Source organism: Labeo rohita, chromosome 17 (assembly GCF_022985175.1).
Source record: "Labeo rohita strain BAU-BD-2019 chromosome 17, IGBB_LRoh.1.0, whole genome shotgun sequence".
Classification (NCBI taxonomy): Eukaryota; Metazoa; Chordata; class Actinopteri; order Cypriniformes; family Cyprinidae; genus Labeo; species Labeo rohita.
The window spans coordinates 2,197,566-2,213,444 of record NC_066885.1 but is presented as its reverse complement, the minus strand read 5'-3'; the positions used below and the strand labels follow the sequence as shown (position 1 = coordinate 2,213,444).

Genomic DNA, 15,879 nt, shown 5'->3' with positions numbered 1-15,879 from the left:
TTAAATTATAAATGTGACTGTGAATTGTATTTTGCGTTCAGATTTACTCCGGTCAGTTCCTGTCGGATAAGAGCGTGAAAACCGGAGTGGAGGTCGAGCTCATCGGTTTGCCCAAAGATCCCAAACGCAAGTACCGCACCAAATGGACCGCGACACCCAACGCCATCAACCCCGAGTGGAACGAGGAGCCTTTTGTCTTTGAGAAGGTCAGATCTCATGGCTCTCATATCATTCATGACACATGCATGTTTGAGCTGCTCGGATGCTGAAGGTCTGTGTGATTTTGAGCAGATCTTGCTGCCGGAGATGGCCTACCTCAGACTCGTGGTTCAGGAGGAGGGCGGCAAGTTCTTAGGTCACCGAATCATCCCTCTGGACGCTCTCCAGACAGGTGAGATAAACACATATGAAGTTCTTCTGGGGGTTTTGGGGTTATAAATATGAGTTTGTCAAATGTTGTCATCGTTTACAGGTTTTCAGCACATCTGTCTGCGCAGCGAGAGCAACATGCCGCTCACGCTGCCGTCTCTGTTCGTGCACATCGAGGTGAAGGACTACATCCCCGCTGCGTTCGCTGGTACTGACCTACAAACCTACATTAAGATGCTTTTATTGAATGCAACATCAAATAACCACTCGATGATTGTGTTTCTATTAGATTTCTCGGATGCACTTTTCAATCCCGTGAAGACTTCAAAGCCACCGAAGACTGAGGTAGAATTAAATGCACAGATAATAATATATGGATGCTCAAGTGCTCTCGAAAGGCATTAGTGCAATACTGAGTCAAGCAGTTTCTTTGGATTGACCTGCAATGTACAGTACAAACATTGAGGGTCTCCTATGAAAAATGAGAATATAAATTACCTGCTGCATTTTTTGTAAAACAAGCAGGATTATTATTGTTAACTAAAACCATCAAAAAACAAACAAACAAACAAATAAATAATTAAATAAAAATGTTAATTGGGAAAAAAGTACATGATAAATACATGAATAAAACTGATGTGCTAAATTAACTAAAACTGAAATAAAATAGACATATTTAAAGAAAGATATTTAAAATACTATAGGCATATTTAAAAACTGTATAGACATATTTTAAAAATCACAAAACACACAACAAAATTACTGAAATTTTAATACAATTTAAAATAAAAACAGGAAATATAAAAATAAAAACTAATTTAAAAATAATAAAAAGTGTAATAAAACTAAACTAATAAAACTAAAACAATAAATAAATAAACCTTTATTTTAAATAAACATAACTGAAAGTAAAATAAAAACCCAAAAAATAAATAAATAAAAACCTTTATTTTAAATAAACTTAACTGAAATAAAACTTAAAAAAAAAAAAAAACTAAAACTAATAAAAAAAGTTCTTTGAAAAACAATAAAAAAAAGTTCATTATTTGAAATAAAATAAATGTCAACTGAAATAAAATATAAAAAACGTACAATTCTTGTATTTCAGCTAGTTGCCAAGGCATTTCTTATTTTCATTTAGTTTATCTTAAATAACTAAAAATACTAAATACTAAAATAATTTAAAAGACTTAATAAATATAAAAACAATTAAATAGTTAACATTTTAACTGAAAGTAAAATGAAAACCAAAAAAAATAAAAAAATGAAAACCTTTATTTTAAATAAACTTAACTGAAATAAAATAAAACTAATACTAATAAAAACAAAAAAAAATATTTAAAAAAACAATAAAAACTTCATGTGTAATAAAATAAATGTTAATTGAAATAAAATATAAAAAAGCTAGCTGCCAAGGCATTTCTTATTTTAATTTAGTTTAACTTAAATAACTAAAATACTAAAATAAGAAAAAACCTAATAAAAATGATAAAAACACAACTAAATGGCTTACATTTTAACTCAAAGTAAAAACCAAAAAAATAAATAAATAATACTAATAAAAACAACAAAAACTTTCATTATTTGTAAAAACAATTAAAAAAGTTCATTATTTGAAATAAAATAAATGATAACTGAAATTAAAAAAATTTTTTAGTTTAACTTAAATAACTAAAATCATAAAATAATAAAACTAATAAAAACGCCCATTAATGGCCATTATTACAAAATAAACCAAATATACAGAACATTCTCTGCTTAGTACCCTGTCTTTCTGTACATAGCCTCATGCATAACTGTATCATTTACAGCTTTTATAAATGTTAAAATATGAAAAAGCACGTCTCACACAGATCTCACTGTATTCTCTGTTCCAGAGTTCAACATACGTGTGTGAGTATGAGTTACCTCTCGCTGGCGGCGCCCAGACAGCGGCAACTCCTGCACCTGCCGCAGGTAAAAACATATATATATATATAGACTTGAACTATATATGAATTTGGTACCAAACATATTAAAGTATCATGGTTTTTGCATCTGATATAATCACTGTACTGATTTGTCATATTTATCTGTCTGTATTTCAAGAACCGAAGGCTGCAGAAGAAGCTCCAGCATCAGTGACTCCAGCAGAGGGCGACGCTGCACCTCCGGCTGAGCAGCCTGAAGAGACTCCAGCTCCAGAACCACCCAAACCAGAGGAAAAACCAGAACCTGAGGCCAAACCAGAGGAAAAAACAGAACCGGAAGCCAAACCAGAGCCAGAACCCGAACCAAAACCAGAGGAAAAACCAGAACCAGAAGCCAAACCAGAGCCAGAACCCGAACCAAAACCAGAGGAAAAATCTGAACCCGAACCAGAGCCTGAACCCAAATCAGAAGAAAATCCAGAACCTGCTGCAGCTGCAGATGCTGTCGTCACAGAGACTAAAGAATCCACTGAGGAAACCCCATCTGATCCATCAGGTGATCTGCATGTGTCACATGACTCGATTTAAATGATACATTGTAACATCATCACACTGATTCACTACATTTATTGTTACATTAGAGTGACAGTTTAAATATTACCATAGTAACCACTGAAATGCAGCAGTCACTACAACTAAACCAAATAATGACAATTGTTAAATTATTAAATGTAATATTTATTTTTAAACAATGCAATTTTCACGCGCACACACAGACACACACATATGGGTCATTCTTTAATTAGGGATACATTTAGAATTTGACAATGTGAAGAAAAGAGTTTTTCTTTTTCCACAAAAAACTCAAACACGACCTTACATAGCTGCTTTGAAACAATCTATATTGTATGAAACAATCTATATTATATATGTGCATAAAATACCATCTATATTTGCTACTGTCCACCATGTTACCTTTACTGGGTAACACAGTTGACAGGTAACTTAGTTGACATTTTTAGTGTTTTGGGCCTATACTTAACATGAAAAGCCTAGAACTACTAAGTATATGGTAAGTTTAGAAATATATTTTCATAAACAAAACAAGTTTTAGTTAAATTGTCTTTGCAGCAATAATACTTGTGTAACACAGTTGACAGTCAATTAATCCACTCTTGACACAGGTTTGTTAGTTTAACCAATATTAGTGGAAAGAGAGAGAACATCACTTCTAGTGTTTCATCCATGTGCTTCTAGAGGAAATATCTTCATACTGTGCAAATTATGCGAGAATGGGACAAGCCATTCCTTATTGAGGGGGGTTTTCTAGTGGGTAACTTAGTTGACAATAGTTTTTCAGACACAAATAAAACAAGTTATATTAGTTATACTACATAGCTGCTTTTAAACGATCTATATTGTATAAAGTGCTGTATAAATAAAGGTGATTTGTAGGAATATGTGCATAAAATACCATCTATGTTTGCTACAGTCCACCATGTTATCTTTACTGAGTAACTCAGTTGACAGGTAACTTACTTAACATTTTTAGTGCTTTGGGCCTATACTCAACATGAAAGCCTAGAACTACTGAGCATATGGTATGTTTAAAAAATATGTTTTAATAAACAAAACATAAGTTTTAGTTAAACTGTCTTGTTAAAACTTGCAGCACTAATACTTGTGTAACACTGTTGGTAGTCAATTAATCCACTCTTGACACAGGTTTGCTAGTTTAGCCAATATTAGGGGAAGGAGAGCGACCATAACTTCTAGTGTTTCATCCATGTGCTTCTAGAGGAAACATCATCATACTGTGCAAATTATGCGAGAATTGGACAAACCATTCCTTTTTGAGGGGGATTCTAGTGGGTAACTTAGTTGACAATGGTTTTCAGACACAAATAAAACAAGTTATAGTAGTTATATTACATAGCTGCTTTTAAACAATCTATTGTATAAAGTGCTGTATAAATAAAGGTGATTTGTAGGAATATGTGCATAAAATACCATCTGTGTTTGCTACTGTCCACCATGGTACCTTTACTGAGTAACACGGTTGACAGGTAACCTAGTTGACAGTTTTAGTGCTTTGGGCCTATACTTAACATGGAAGCCTGGAACTACTATTACATAGCTGCTTATAGTGCTGTATAAATAAAGGTGATCTGTAGGAATATGTGCATAAAATACCATCTTTGTTTGCAACAGTCCACCATGTTACATTTACTGGGTAACACAGTTGATATTTTTATTGGTTTGGGCCTATACTCAACATGGAAGCCTAGAACTACTAAGCATATGGTATATTAACATAACTTCTAGTGTTTCATCCATGTACTTCTAGAGGAAATATTATCATACTGTGCAAATTATGCGAGAATTGGACAAACCATTCCTTATTGAGGGGGGTGTTTCTAGTGGGTAACTTAGTTGGCAATGGTTTTTCAGACACAAATAAAACAAGTTATAGTAGTTATACTACATAGCTGCTTTTAAACAATAAAGGTAAATAAAGGTGATTTGTAGAAATAGGTGCATAAAATACCATCTATGTTTGCTACTGTCCAACATGTTACCTTTACTGAGTAACACGGTTGACAGGTAACTTAGTTGACAGTTTTAGTGCTTTGGGCCTATACTCAACATGGAAGCCTTGAACTACTAAGCATATGGTATGTTTAGAAATATATTTTCATAAACAAAACAAGTTTTAGTTAAATTGTCTTTGCAGCAATAATACTTGTGTAACACAGTTGACAGTCAATTAATCCACTCTTGACACAGGTTTGTTAGTTTAACAAATATTAGGGGAAAGAGAGAGAACATCACTTCTAGTGTTTCATCCATGTGCTTCTAGAGGAAATATCATCATACGGTGCAAATTATGCGAGAATGGGACGAACCATTCCTTTTTGAGGGGCGGTTCTAGTGGGTAACTTAGTTGACAATGGTTTTTCAGACACAAATAAAACGTTATATTAGTTATATTACATAGCTGCTTATAGTGCTGTATAAATAAAGGTGAACTGTAAGAATATGTGCATAAAATACCATCTATGTTTGCTACAGTCCACCATGTTATCTTTACTGGGTAACACAGTTGACAGGTAACCTAGTTGACATTTTTAGTGCTTTGGGCCTATACTCAACATGGAAGCCTAGAACTACTAAGCATATGGTATATTAACATAACTTCTAGTGTTTCATCCATGTGCTTCTAGACGAAATATCATCATACTGTGCAAATTATGCGAGAATGGGACAAACCATTCCTTTTTGAGGGGGGTGTTTCTAGTGGGTAACAAGTTATATCACAATAAACACTTATAATTTTTGAAGCACACTCCCAAATGTCTCAATAACCTAATCTAACTGAAGGCAAAACTATGAAATATATTTTTATTTGAGGTAATTTTCATGCTTAAATGCAGAGCAGAATGAGCAACTTTACAAAATCGGACAGCTGAATACCAGGCTTGTGTGTGATATCATTTTTAAACAAAAGATATGGCTTTTTCAACATATAGTAGTGTGATTTGTGAAAAATATGCTTGTGTACTGGAAAATTAAGCATCGGGGCTTTATATTGATGAAAATATATTCTTCTTGGACATGAGATGTACCCACAATTATAGAATGACCCATATATAATTTCTAAGAAAAAGGGTCTTAAGTATCTTATTTCGTTTTTATTTTACATTTTAATACCTCAAAAATTGTTTTTTTGTTATAAAAATAGGCAAATAATCTGGCATGGTTTTAATAAACAGACTGTGTAATGAGAATTTACTCTAATTAACATCTTTTGTTGGTTAAATTCACGTTCACTGGGTTTATTTTCAGATCCCACCACTGTGACCTGTGATGAACTGCAGCAGCACAAGAACTTCCAGAAAGTCTCCAAGAAACAGGAGAAAGACATGAAAGACATGGAGAAGAAGTTTCAGAAGAAACGAGAAGAACTCATTCAGAAATACAGCGACCAGTTCAAAGCCCTGAAGAAGAAGAACGCGGGCAAGAAGTAAATGCAGCTCTCTTATAAGCAGTATTTTGATTTGTTTGAATTGTGTGTTGAGCTCTGGTTTAATCATTGTGTTTGTGTCCAGGTCTGGAGATGATTCAGGTGATCAGATGAATGAACTCAAGCAGAAGATGAAGTCGGAGCTCAGGGCGCTGCTGGTGGAGCAACATGATCAAATCAAGAAGAAGAAAGAACAAAACAACACTGAGGTAAAAACACAGACATTATTACTGTACAGTATAGCTAATGATTGACAGCATTGATGAGGTGTTTTAAAAATTACACTGTGAGACTGTGACCTAAATTACACTGTCAAAACTCCAGCTGAGCCTGAACTTCAATTCGACAGCCATTAGAGAGTGCGTTTTTGCCATACAAGGAAGAAAATTCTGTTTCAGAAATCATAGTAGACATAGTGTAAATCTGTAAACCTATGATTGATTTCAGCCATGATGAGCATTTTAATTAGCCATTTATTTATTTAGAATTCTTGTTTGATTTTGGCCTTGCTTAGTATTTAAATGAGCCAAACATCTTTACAGTCCTGCACTGTTCCCGCTGGTTGTGAGCCAGGACTTTCTCAGGTATTGATTACCCATCAGCACTCTGCTGCTCTGTGTAGTCAGTTGATCTGCATAGATCAGGGGGTCAATCATGTCCCGTACTGGAAGAGTAAACCTGACCGGACCCACGGCACCCTCTTACACTCATATCGACCACAGTCACCTCTGAACAGATCTGTGCTCAGGCTCCGAGAAACAAAAGAGACAAAAGACGCCTGCTTATATTTAATCAATCTGATCTGGTACTAGTGCTCCCATGATGTGATGAAACCTCCTACACTAAGTATTAAAGTTCAGTGCTTGTGTCGCCCAGAGCGTTTGTGCTCCAGACATGAATGATTCCTCAAATCATGTGTCTTGTTAGGCAGACACCCTAGCAACCACATAGCAACGCTCTAAAAAATATAGCAATCCGTTAACAAAACCCTAAAAACACTCTGAAACCCTCCCCCCCTACTAACCCCACAACAACACCCTAAAAAACTAGCAACCACATATCAACACTCAAAACAACCTAATCACTACATAGACATAGACAATACCTAGAACAACCTAGCAACCCCATAACAATGCTTAAAAAGCCACTCAATAAAATAGCAACTGCACAGTAAAACTCTAAACACTCAGAACAACATAGCAACCATATGGCAACACATTCTGAATAACCTAGCAACCACATAGCCACATTCTAAAACACTCAAAATAACAGGGCAGCCACATAGCAACACCTCAAAACACTCAAAACAACATAGCAACCACGCAGCAACACTATACAACACTCTGAATAACCTAGCAACTGCATAGTAACACTCTAAAACACTCTGAATAACCTAGCAACCACATAGCAACACTCTAAAACACTCTGAATAACCTAGCAATTGCATAGTAACCCTCTAAAATACAAAGAACAACTTTGCAACCCCATAACAACGCTCAAAAGAAACCGCATAGCAACACTCTAAAACACTCATAATAACACCGTAACTGCATAGCAACACTGTAAAACACTTAAAGTAACCTAGCAATCACATAGTAACATTCTAAAACACTCAGAACAACAAAGAAACCACATCGCAACACTCTACAACACATTTAGAATAATGTAGCGATCACATAGTAAAACTCTAAAACACTCAGAATAACCTAGCAACCACATAGCAACACTCACAATAACACAAAACATGAATGGCAACTCTAGAACATTCAGAACAATGTAGAAACTGCATAGCAACACTGTAAAACACTCAAAACAACACAGAAACTGCATAGCAACACATCAGAACACCCAGAATGACTTAGCAACCACATAACAACACTATAAAACACTCAGAACAACACAGAAACTGCTTAGCAACACATCAGAAAACCCAGAATAACTTTGCAACCACATAGAAATGCTCAGAAAAACCCTCAGAATAAACTAGCAATTGCAAAACAACGTAGCAACTGCATAGCAACGCTCAGAACGACCTAGCAACCACATAGCAACACTCTAAAACATTCAAAACAACATACCAACTGCATAGCAAATCTCTAAAACCCTCTAAACAACCTAACAACCATATGGCAACACTAATAACAACTTTCCAACTGCATAGCAATGCTCGAGAACCAACAAAGGAACCACATCACAACATTCTACAGCACTCTGAATAACCTAGCAACCATGTAGCAACATTCAGAACAATGTATCAGCTGCATAGCAACACTGTAACCACTAAGAACAACATAGCAACCACATACTAACACTCTAGTTAGTAACATTCTCAAACATTCAGAACATCATAGAACAGTGTAGAAACTGCATAGCAACACACCAGAACACCCACAATGACTTAGCAACCACATAGCAACACTCTAAAACACTCAGAACAACACACCAACTGCATAGCAACACATCAGAAGACCAAGACCTGACTTCTCAACTACATAGAAATGCTCAGAAAAACCCTCAGAATAAACAATTGCAAAACAACCTAGCAACTACATAGCAACGCTCAAAACAACATACCAACTGCATAGCAAATCTCTAAAACCCTCTATACAACCTAACAACCATATGGCAACACTAATAACAACTTTCCAGCTGCATAGCAACACTCGAGAACCAACAAAGGAACCACATCACAACATTCTACAGCACTCTGAATAACCTAGCAACCACGTAGCAACATTCAGAACAATGTATCAGGTGCATAGCAACACTGTAAACACTAAGAACAACATAGCAACCACATACTAACACTCTAGTTAGTAACATTCTCAAACATTCAGAACATCACAGAACAGTGTAAAAACTGCATAGCAACACACCAGAACACCCACAATGACTTAGCAACCACATAGCAACACTCTAAAACACTCAGAACAACACACCAACTGCATAGCAAATCTCTAAAACCCTCTAAACAACCTAACAACCATATGGCAACACTAATAACAACTTTCCAACTGCATAGCAACGCTCGAGAACCAACAAAGGAACCACATCAACATTCTACAGCACTCTGAATAACCTAGCAACCACGTAGCAACATTCAGAACAATGTATCAACTGCATAGCAACAGTGTAAACTCACACTCTAGTTAGTAACATTCTCAAACATTCAGAACAGTGTAGAAACTGCATAGCAACACTTTAAGCCACTCAGAATAACCAAGCAATTGCATAGCAACACTCTAAAACCACTCGAACGACTTAAGACACTCAGAATAACCTAGCAACTGCATAGCAACACTCGAAAAACATGAGTGATGTTTTAAATGAAAGAAAGGTAGATGTTTCTTTCTTGGAAGTGACAGGAAGTGCTCGTATTCATTTCCTCCGTGTGGCAGCGCAGCAGATCTCCGAACGGCTCCGAAGGCCAGCTGGTGCGTTGTGTTCTGATATGTGTAAGTGACACTTCCTGTGTTCTGTCCTGTATTTCCTGTGTAACAGCGTTTGACCAAACTCCTGGAAATGGCCACGGAGAAGCACTGCAGTGAGATCAAGGCACTTAACAGGTGTGTGTGTGTGTTTCAGCGTACTTGACCTTTAAAACAAGAGAAATACAAAACAAAATGCAAGAAAGAACGAGCGTAAGATGAATCATTGAGTGCTGTGAGCTGCTGAGTGTTTTAATTCAGCTAATGCATCAGTGTGTGAGTGTGTTTTGCCTTGGGATTTATAATGAGGTTTCACGTCTAACCAAACCACGAGGCCGATGACCTTTTCTACATGGTGCACAGTTTGTTTGTTAATTATTTGGTTAATTATTATTGTTCTGAGAGCAACAGCAAGTAAATGAGCGCCGTGAGCGTGAGTGGGACCGTGTTAGCAGCTCAACCCCATTAGCACAGATCACATCTGTTTACTTACATAAAACTAGAAAACTAGTCTGCGGCTCAGTATCAGGATCTTTGCAATGGTTTAGTAGCTTTGTCACACTTTTAGCTTCTCATGATGAAATTAAAAACAGGAGGAATGAGTGCTTTATGAGATCATTTAGCGTGATGGGATTTATATATTTCTAAAATGAGCAACTAAATTAAACAAAATGCATTTGATGTTCATGATATCTCTCATTCTCACAATCTTTTTTTGTTTTTTTCAGTGATTCCAAGAAGAAAGACAAGTAAGTTTCTTTTTAATGTTTTGTGGACATAAAAATGTAAAATTAAAATAAATAATTTTAAATCAATCAAAATGAAACACTTACTAATAATTAATTAAATGATAAAAAGGTCAAATTTAAATACGTAATTAATAATAACATTTATATTTTATTATTATACATATATATTTTATTATAATATATGTTAACTTAAATTCATAATTTATATTACATTTTTATGTTTTTGAAAGAAGTGACTTATGTTCACCAGGGCTCATTCATTTAATCATAAAAAATGTGAAATCAATGTAAAAAAAAAAGTAGAATTACAGTAATTGATTTTGAATCAATCAAAACAAAACACGTACTAGTAATTAATTAAATCATAAAAATGTAAAATTTAAATAAATAATAAAATAATATTTGTAATGTTTTTAAAAGATGTCCTTTTTGCTTCCCAACAATGCATTTATTTGATCAGAATAAAATAACTAATTGTAACTAAAATTAACATTTTTATTAAAAATAATAATAATAATAATAATGTATTTATTTAAAATTTATATTTAATGAAATAAAAAAATGACAAATACATTTATAAAAAAAAAATTTTTAATTAAAAGATGAATGTCCTTTTTGCTCTCCAACAATGCATTTATTTTATCAGGAAAAAAATAATGTAAAATTAAAATAAAAATGTATAACTAAAATAAATAATTTAAACTAAAATTAACCTTTTTATTATAAAAATGATTCAAAATAAAAACGCACTATTAATTACATCAAAATATATATATTTTTTTTATTAATAGATGCATATTTTGCTCACAAAGCCTGCATTTATTAGATCATAAAAATGTAAATTGTAAAACAAATATATATAAAAACCAGGGCTCATTTATTTGATCATAAAAAGGTAAAATTAATGTAAAATACAAATATAAAATTACAACAACTGATTTTGAATCAGTCAACATAAAACACTCACTAGTAATTAATTAAATCGTAAAAAATGTTAAATTAAAATAAATAATAAAAATAATATTTTATTGTTTTTGAAAGATGTCCTTTTTGGTCCCCAGTGCATTTATTTAATCATAAATTCATGTAAAATAAAATAAAAATGTAAAACCAAAATAAATCATTTTAATTAGTTGAAATAAAAACGTATGAATAATTAGTTAAATCATAAAAATGTAAAATAAGTTTTGTTTCATTTTTTTATTAAAATATTTAAAATTTAAATAAAAAAACTTTTTAATAATTAATTAAATAATAAAAAAAGGAAAGTTAATATGAACAAATAAATGAATAAATAAATATTTTTGAAAAGTCTCACCAAGAAGTCTCACTGAGACTGCATTAATTTGGTCAGAAATACAGAAAAAAAACAGTAATATTGTGAAATATTATTACAATTTAAAATGACTTATTTTCTAATTGAATATATAGTAAAACGTAATTTATTCAAGTTCTCAAAGTTGAATTTTCAGCATCATTACTCCAGTCTTCAGTGTTCTGCTATGAAAGTATCATTTCAAGCACAGTAGCTTTATTAAACCTCATTTGTGTTACATTTAACTTGATTATTCTTGTTCTAATGCACAAATCCTCATGTTTCTCTGTTTCAGAATGAAGAAATGCAAAAGTACGGAGCAGCTTGACAATGAGGTAAAACACCACACGAACGCAGATTGTCCGCAGCGATCGAGTCCGACACACAAGGAAAAATAGACGGATTGCAGTTGAATGAGAAGCGCAATTGAGACGAGAGCCGTAACCATGACGACGGTCGGAAACACAAAGCCGTGGTTTAGGTTGAGTTTTAACAAACGCAGACTAACATGTGCTCGCTCGCTCGCTCTTTCTCTCTCATGATGTTTACAGCAGGTGAACGATAGAAACATGTGCGTTATGACTCACTCACTTCTGTTCACATGCGGCTCATCCAAATTCATTCACTTCTCTATTTCTTTCACCGCTCCATTAATTCCACATCTCCAGTGCCAGAACAGAATGTCATTAGAGTTTAAGACGTAAAGATCACAGAAAATGTGTTTACAGATGTATTTATAAAGCCAGAGACTCAGAATATACTTTACGTAAGTATATGTGAACGCAAACGCTCAACTTCATGCGTCATTGTGTTCCTAAATATGGGGAATTGTTGAATATAATTCAAATTTGGCTTTTTTTATAGTATAGAAAAGTAAACCTCTAACCACATGGTTTCCCAAACTGGGGTTAGTGGGGAAAAAGGGTAATAATTAATTTAAAAAAATATAAAAATTAAAATAAATAATATTAATTTGGAAATAAAAACGAATAATTTAAACAAAATAAAACACTAATAATTAATTAAATAATTAAAATTAAAAAAATTAAAACACTGGAAATAAAACCATATTTATTAAATCATAAAAATGTAAAATTCAAACAAATAATTAAAAAATAAAAACAACTGAAATGAAACACTAATAATTAAATCATAAAATATAAAATTAAAATAAATATGTAGTTTTAAAATGAAAGATTTAAAATCAATAATAAAAAATAAAAAACAAAAACAATCAAAATAAAACACTATTAATTCATTAAATCATAAAAATGAAATAAATGAATAAAAATACTGAAAATAAAACGCTATTAATTAAATCATAAAAATATAAAATTGAAATAAGTAATTTTAAAATAAAAACAATTAAAATTAAATGCTAATAAATTAAATAGCAAAACATTACAATTTAAATAAATAATCTTTAATGAAAACAAAACAAAAAATAGAATAAAACACTAGTTAATTACTAATAATTAATTAAATTATAAAAATTAAAATAAATAAATGCATTTAAAAAAACATCCAAAAAATAATCTAATTCTTTAAACACTTAAATTATTAATATTAATTTAAAATAAAACACTTACTAATAATAAATTAAATCAAAAATGAAAAATAATAAATAAATAAAATAAAACCACTGGAAATAAAACACTATTAATTAAATCATACAAATATACAATTAAAATAAAACACTTACTAAAAATGAATATAATTAAAAATGAAAAAATGAAAAAATAAAAAATAAAAACAAAAACACTGGAAATAAAACACTATTAATTAAATTATAAAAAATAAATCATTTTAAAATAAAACAATTAGAATAAAACACTAATAATTAATTAAATCATAAAAATGTAAAATTAAAATTAATAAATAATTTTAAAATAAAACAAAACATTTGAATAATAAATTAATTAATTAATTAATTAATTAATTTCCAAAAATAAAAAAATATCAAAGTAAAACACTTGCTAACAATGAATTAAATCATAAAAAATGTGAAATGTAAATAAATACATACTTTTAAAATAATAATGATCAAAATAACACAAATAATTAATTAACAATAAAATGCTAGAAAATGCTAGAATAAAAATACAATAATTAGAATATAAAATTAAAATAATTAATTTTAAATCAAGAAAAAACTAAAAAGACGAACTGTTTTATCCTCAGATGAACATCTATCTCATTGTAAAGCAGTTGCTGATCATTAATTAAATCCTAAAAATGTAAAATTCAAATAATTGATAAAAATATATATATATATATATATATATATATATATATATATATATATATTTTCAGCAAGGTTGCATTAAATTGATCAAAACATTGAAAATAAATTGTAGAATGTTGGAAAAAGACTCAAAAAGGTAATAATTAATTTAATTATAAAAATGCTAAGTCAATGAATAATTTTCAAAACCATATTTTATTTTAAATTTAAATAAATAATTTTAAAACAAAAAGATCAAAATAAGCTACTAATAATTATTTCAATCATGACAATGTGCAATTAAGTAATAAAAATGATAAAAATAACACTAATAATTAATTAACAATGTAAAATGTAAATAAAAATATAATTTTAAAATAAAATAAAAAAATGCTAGAATAAAAATAAAAATAATTAAAAAATAAAATTAAAATAATTAATTTTAAATCAAGAAAAAAACTAAAAAGATGAACTATTTTGTCCTCAGATGAACATCTATTTTATCCTCAGATGAACATCTATCTCCTCGGATGTTCAGCAGCTGCACAGAGTGTCGAGTCTGTCGGCTCAACGTGACGCGTGAACAATAGCTGCACATGGACTCTCTTCTGTCTCGCTGACACTCAAACACACACACATGCTCATGCACATGACCTGGAGAGCAATGCAATGCCTGTTTAACACTGTCGCATGCATATTCACGCATATGTGCCGCACTTGAGTACATGTATGTCAGCGCACGTGACGTCAAGGTGTGCGCGATCGCGTGACCGTGTGATGTTGGCAGATGTGGATTGAACACGCGTGTGTTTGTGTGTGCTGATAACGCATGTAATATTTCAGTCATCAGATAATGGAGGTGCTGATGGTTCGCCGCAAGAACAGAGTCTGAGGAAGAAACAGGCCGCTACGCTGGCCAAAATCAGAGAACTCATCAGTCAGGTAAAACACTGACACTCCTTACTGTCTGACAAACATGTTCCTGTCTGATTGGGAACGATTCGTCAGTGCACATTACACTTAACCGTTCATAAGTTTGGGGTCAACATTTTTTTTTCATAAGGAATTAATAATTTTATACAGCAAACGTGCCTTAAATTGATCAAAAGTGACAAAAAAAAACATTAATAATGTTACATTTGTTTTCATTTCCTTGACTTCCTTGAAAAGGTAGTAATTAATTAAATTATAATAAATAAATAAAAATAAATAAATAAATAAGGATTATTTTATAATATCGTAATATTATTAGTAAAAATACAACAACAACAAAAAAAACAAAAAAAACAACATAATAAAGCAATTACTGATCATTAATTAAATCCTAAAAATGTAAAATTAAAATAAATAATTAAAAAAAAAAAAAAATTTATTTAATAGGGATGCACTGAATTGATCAAAAGTGACAAAAAATTATAGAATGTTCCAAAAAGATTTCTATTTCCATTGCATTGACTCGAAAATGTAATAATTCATAAATCATAAAATGCTAAGGCAATGAATAATTTACAAAAAAATATTTTATTTTAAATTTAAACAAATAATTTTAAAACAAATATTTTCAAAATAAGCCACTAATTTATTAAATCCTAACTATGTAGAATTAAAATAAATTAGTACATTAAAAATAAATCATAATAAAGCAATTACTGATCATTATTGAAATCCTAAAAATGTAAAATTAAAATAATTGATTAAAAAAAAAGAATAATAATTTTATTTAGCAAGGTTGCATTAAATTGATCAAAAAATGTACAATAAATTGTAGAATGTTACAAAAATTTCTATTTCCATTTCTTTGAGTAATTAATTAAATCATAAAAGTGTAACATTAAAATAAATAAATAAATAAATACATAA

At 31.2% G+C, this 15,879-nt stretch overlaps 1 protein-coding gene across 1 annotated transcript in view; it reads left to right on the top strand.

The window, feature by feature from the left end:
• The window catches only part of plcb2 (phospholipase C, beta 2), a 38,743-nt gene that overhangs the window by 19,082 nt on the left and 3,782 nt on the right, over positions 1 to 15,879 (top strand). The window contains exons 20-31 of the mRNA XM_051133771.1: positions 42 to 206; positions 292 to 391; positions 473 to 577; positions 659 to 714; positions 2,247 to 2,325; positions 2,458 to 2,835; positions 6,126 to 6,303; positions 6,389 to 6,512; positions 9,805 to 9,869; positions 10,460 to 10,480; positions 12,091 to 12,130; positions 14,863 to 14,961. Of these exons, the coding sequence (XP_050989728.1) occupies positions 42 to 206; positions 292 to 391; positions 473 to 577; positions 659 to 714; positions 2,247 to 2,325; positions 2,458 to 2,835; positions 6,126 to 6,303; positions 6,389 to 6,512; positions 9,805 to 9,869; positions 10,460 to 10,480; positions 12,091 to 12,130; positions 14,863 to 14,961 (1,410 nt within the window). The remainder of the gene's footprint in view (positions 1 to 41; positions 207 to 291; positions 392 to 472; positions 578 to 658; positions 715 to 2,246; positions 2,326 to 2,457; positions 2,836 to 6,125; positions 6,304 to 6,388; positions 6,513 to 9,804; positions 9,870 to 10,459; positions 10,481 to 12,090; positions 12,131 to 14,862; positions 14,962 to 15,879) is intronic.